The following is a 5,640-nucleotide window of genomic DNA, read 5'->3' on the forward strand; positions in this document are numbered from 1 at the left end:
CGCGGAGCGCAATAAGCTCTGGTGGCAGCGTCGACACCGGCAGCGCACCGAGAAACGCAGCGACGTCCTTGCCGTCCTTAATCGCCTCTAGAATAGCGTGCAGCACGACGCTCGGTAAGCTTGGTGGGCTGGGACGCTCGCAGATCCGCTTCGCTGCGTGGTGCTCGTCTACCATTCTTGGCCCGCGCTTTTCGGAGCTTTCTGTGACATATAATACCTGTGATAATGCATAAATGATGAAAAGGCATATTATACGTACGGGCCCTCGATCTCGTCGTGAATCGCCTTCCAGTGCTGTCATGTTGTTTTGTAGTAGTTGGTACACAAATGGAGCTTGGTAACGGCAGCGCATTACCTCGTCACTGCCAAAGACCGATACTCTTGCGATTTGCGTTTGAAAGGTCATGCGGCAGAGCTCATATTTGCTCACGTCGTGCTGCTGAGCATTTGCAGTACAGTGACGAACAGTGACGAGTTTGCCATTACACTGTGTAATGGCAAACTCGTCCAAAAGCAGACAATATTAGCAAAGACTATGCATGACCAGGATTGGACCAAGACTATCAAAACCATGGAACGCTTGGAAAACAGAGCTTTGTTAAAAAAACCTCGTTCGAGAGGTCTTGTACAGGGCATGTCACGGCGACGATGTGTGCGGAGGCGACTCGTAAATGCCCGACGCGCGGTACTGCAGGCGGTGCACACGTACAAGTTGTTGAATGTCATCCAGGGAATCGTATCCCCCGGTAACGTTACACGCGTGCCGCAAACGTAGCGTGACGTGGCGGCACGCACCCAGCGTCGTCAGCAGCAAAGACGCCGACGCCATTGTCAGTTGATTGGACGATACATCGACCATCAATGAGCGGAAGGTGCGCTTCGATGCGAGCGCGGTAGCAAGGAAGACAACGTCATCGTCCGTCAGTCCTATGCTGCACAGCGTCAGTGTCTCGAGACCCCGCACCATCCAGGCAGGGAGGGCCCGCGCCAACTCAGAGACACCATCCTTCCCGAGCTTCGAGTGATAAAACCTCACCGTGCGGAGGCAGCGCGACGTCGAGAGCCACTGAATGATCTTGGGCACGCTGGCCAAATCTTCAAACTCAACATCTTGCAGCGTGATGCTGGAGAGGTGCCGAGAGACGCCAGCGCTGGCAAACGAGGGAAGCATCCAGCCAGTGAGCCATACGGCTTCGAGCACAGGAGATGCAGCAAGGACGCTGAGCACATCGTCCAGCCGACATGGAATGTGATGGCTGTTCCGGAGGGTAAACGAGCGGACGGTAGCGACATCCAGCATCACAAGCGGGTCAATGCCATATTGACTGGCATCGTGCTCAATCGAGAGCGACGTGATAGACTGCGCCTTGTTTGGCTCCGCCGCCTTCAAGGCGTTGTGAAGGTGCGAGACGTGATCCAGTGTCAGCGAAGCCAGCGTTGGACAGGCTCGGATGGCGTTGGCGAGCGCCATCGGGTCGCACACAGGGCCCAAAAGCGAGAGAGACGACGCGGTTGGGCCTTGGAGCCAGCCCACAATGGCGGTGGCATCCAACACACCAGGCGAATAGGTGTGCACCTTGAGCGTGGACAAATGCTGGGTTGGTAGCTCCACCAAGTACGCCGCCACGATCTCCTTCGACTCATAGTTATCGATCGTCACCGACTCGACGTTCACGCAGAGTGCGAGGATGACGGCGATCGGACCGGGCAGCATCTGGTGGTCCTCGACAATGACGTTTGTGATGCGGTCGCCCCAGACGTAGGCAAATGCAAACATAGCGCCATAGACGACGGCGTCCACAGCCAGTGTCACGGGCATGCTGGGCGGCGGCGTCGCACCCAGCCACGCTAGCGCAGACAAGCGCGCATCCACGTAGACACCGGCAAAAGCTGGCAGCGCGGCAATGGCCAGGCGAGTGTACTCCAGCGGAATCTTGGCGATTTGCACGACCGGCCAGTGCTTGTTAAGGCTGACGGTGGCGCCGAAACCTCGGAGCGCGACGAGCTCGGGTGGCAGTGTCGACGGCGGCAATGCAGTGAGCAAGGCGGCAACGTCCTTCCCGCGCATCGCCCGAAGAATGACGTAGAGCGTGGCGCTTGGCAGGCGCAACAAGCCAGTGGCGTCGCGCGGACCGACATGGTTTTTCTTGCTGTCTTTTGTCATCCGTGACTGTCCACTTGTCGATCGTGCAGATTTGTGTTGAGATCACAAGTGCAAGCGGACGTTGGGAACAGTTGTGGCCCGGCAATTCTGCGGAAGTGAGATGGTTCTAGACCACCAGAACACAGGTTTTCAAAGTAATGCAGCCTTTCGTGTCCTCGCCCAACTCACGACGAGAGGTTTTGGGGTCAATAAAGCAGAAATCGGGCACGGTGCGGCGGATGAGTTGCCTGTGGGTCCAGCGCAGAAATGCGTTGCGCCTCACCAAATCACCAACCGACAAGGTGAGGTTGACGGCCGTCGAAGAGCTACCTCCCGCTCGACGCTCGTACTCGAAAGCTCGTTGTGTGGACGCTTGGAGGCAAATAAGAAAAGACTACAATAGCGGAATCAAGGAGCTCGATTTGCTGCTTACAAACAGATGGGGTGCCATGGCGATGAGGTGCGCGATGGCGACATATATATGCCGGGCGCAACGTACCGAAGCTTATGCGCTTGGATGAGGTCGTGGAGGATGTGGGAATCTTCGACACGCTGCTCGTAGCGAGCTCGATGCTTCCCATATGGATCATACTCGTCGTCTGGGTACGGGATATAGGCAATGTACTCGAGAGGACCGTTCAAATGCAACGTGACGTCGCGAGATGCCCCCAGCGTCGTCAGTAGCACCGGCGCCGATGCCATCGTGAGTTGGTTCCCCGTCAGGTGGATCGTCAGCGGGTTGCGGTTGCGGTTCGATGCAAGCGCAACCGCAAGGACGATCGCATTTTTATCCTTGAGTCCCGTGCCTTCAAGTTGGAGCGTCTGGAGGCCTCGAGCCATCCACGCGGGGAGCGCACGCGCGAGCTCCAAGACGCCATCACTGCCAAGCACGGTTCCCGTGAAATCTACGTCTGTGAGGCGGCGGGAGGTCGAGAGCCACCGGATGATTTGTCGGACGCTCGTCGGTTCACACGCCAATTGACGCAGCGTCGCGGTCACGAGCCGTGGGCACGCGCCAGTAGTTGTCGTCACTGCCGGCAGACTCCATTTCGTGAGCGTGACCGTCTCGAGCGCGGTGCACTCTCCAAGCGTGCTGAGAGCGTTGGCCACAACGAGCACATTCGCATGGGTATTTTCGAGTGCAAACGAGACGACCTTGGTCCGATCCAGATTCGCGAGGATCGGCATTCCGTGCTCTCCAGACGACGAGCGCAACGAGAGCACCGTGACGGCGTGGTCAAAAGTGCCACCGGCGGTCGCCAAGGCTGCTTGCACGTCCACGACGCCGTCCAGATGCAATGTCGAGAGCGTAGCGCACGCTCGGATTGCGCTGGCCAGCGCTGTCGGATCTGTCACAGAGGCGCAGGCGAGGTGGAGGGACGTCGCACGGGGTCCTTGGAGCCAGGCGACGATGGCGCCAGTCTCCAACGGACCCGTCCCGTTGGCAGTCACCTTGAGCGTGCGCAAGTGTTGCGTCGATAAGGCCGCAAGGTAGGCGGCTGCAGCAGCTTGTGTCGCGGCGCCCTCGATGCTCGCACTCTGCACGTTGACGCAGCGACCGAGCATGTCCGGGATCGGGTCGGGCGCGACCTTGTGGCCCTTGATAACGACAGCGGTGATGCCGTCGCCCCAGTTGTACGCAAACGTCGTGAGCGTGCCAGGCACGGAGGGGTCCACGACCAGCGTCACGGCCTTCTGGGGCGTTGCGTCGAGCCAATCGAGGGCTGTAAAGCCTGCGTCAATGTAGACACCGGCGAAAACTGGCAGCGCAGCGACACCGAGACGAGCGTACTGGATCGGAATCTTGGTGATGTGCACGACCGGCCAGTGGCAAGCGAGGTTTACGACAGCGCCGAGGTCGCGGAGCGCGATGAGCTCGGGCGGCAGCGTCAACGGCGGCAGGGCCGATAGAAAGGCAGTCACGCTCTTCCCGTCGCGAAGCGCTTCGAGAATGAGATAGACCACGACGCTTGGCAGGCTCGGCGAGCGCGTGGCAGCCTCGCGCGTACAGACCCGCTTGGTCTCCGCCGTCGCTGGCTGGCGATTCATTTCTGAGCGCGTCGACATTGCCCATCAAAACCTTCATCATAAATACCTCTCGCAATACATTACTTGGTACATTCGATACCAGTATGCGAGGTAAACGGAGCTCTCCTTGCAACTGGCGGTGCGCTGAAGCAGGGGCGATAAAAGCTATGTAAACGATGCATGGTCGAAAGGAACGTTGTCTGTGCATGGTCCAGCACGCACGATGAGTGCTTCATGGGATGACAGCCGCGTTTTGAAGATGGAGATATGTACTAACAAGCCGTGACTAGATGGACCCGATGCCAACGCAATGGGAAAGAGAAGAAAGGGACAACACCTACGGGGCTCGAACCCCGCACCTCCTGCATGTGAAGCAGGAATCCATGGACTGGACAAAAGGTGGTCGACTAAGTGCCACCTGCATCTCGACATGTTCGAGGTGTACTTGACACCATGTACACTTGACACCATGTACTAGAGAGGATCGCAGTGGATGAGATTACAAGCAGACGGGATGCCATGGCGAAGAGGTGCGCGACGGCGACATGTATGTACCGGGCGCAACGTACTGAAGCTGGTGCTCACTCAATAGGGCTCGGAGTGTTTCTGCCTGTTGAACGCGTTGCTGATCTCCATTGTACCCATACAACCCACGCGAGACGTGCTCCGAGTCGACAAAAATGCTGCCCAAGTGCAACGTGACATCGCAGCAGGCTGCCAGCGCCGTCAATAGCGCAGGTGCCGACGCGGCCGTCAGTTGATTGCCCGTCATCGCGATCGTCAGGGGTCGGCGGTTGCGGCCCGAAGCAAGCGCGACCGCTAGGACGATCGCATCCTTGTCATTGATCTGCGTCCCACGCAGCGTAAGCGTCTTGAGCCCAGTTGCCATCCAGAGAGGCAGCGCCCGCGCCAGCTCCACGACGCCTGCCCTCCCGAGCACGGTGCCATCCAAGTCGACCGACCGGAGATGGCGCGAGGTCGAGAGCCAGCGCATGATCGCAACGACATCTTGTGGGTTCTCGAACGTTGTCTGCTGGAACGTGGCCGATGTGAGCCAAAAACAGTCGCGGAGACGGGCCGAGAGGGCCGAGAGGTGCACATGCACCAGTGCGATGTTCTCGAGGACGGCGCACTTGCGTAGCGCGCCCATGGTTCCGGGCACCGCAAGCGCATGGCCCTCGGCTTTTTTGAGCGAGAAGTGGCCAACGTTGCCTGGATGGAGCTTGGCGAAGACGTCGACGTACTGGTCCGTCGATTGAACCAAGGTGAGTGTCCGGATGTGGTGCAAGTGGTTGGGTGACCGCACCAAGGCACCTTGGACGTCCATGGCGCCGTCGAGGCTCAAGGACCACATCGTCGCGCAGGCTTGGATCGCATGTGCGAGCGCCGTTGGGTCGTCCACCGTGTCGCACGTGATTGACAAGGAGACGGCCCTATGTCCGTGAAGCCATGCGACGATGCCAGACGTA

At 58.8% G+C, this 5,640-nt stretch overlaps 1 protein-coding gene across 1 annotated transcript; it reads right to left on the reverse strand.

The window, feature by feature from the left end:
• Nucleotides 1–3,380: 3,380 nt before the first annotated feature.
• SPRG_09708 (hypothetical protein) lies at nt 3,381–4,192 on the reverse strand (the record flags this gene model as incomplete). Its single annotated transcript, XM_012348858.1, has 2 exons — nt 3,381–3,537; nt 3,573–4,192. 2 exons carry the CDS (start codon nt 4,190–4,192, stop codon nt 3,381–3,383), a joined length of 777 nt encoding a protein of 258 aa, XP_012204248.1.
• Nucleotides 4,193–5,640: the final 1,448 nt, after the last annotated feature.

Source organism: Saprolegnia parasitica (assembly GCF_000151545.1).
Source record: "Saprolegnia parasitica CBS 223.65 unplaced genomic scaffold supercont2.48, whole genome shotgun sequence".
In the NCBI taxonomy this organism is placed as follows: Eukaryota; Oomycota; class Saprolegniomycetes; order Saprolegniales; family Saprolegniaceae; genus Saprolegnia; species Saprolegnia parasitica.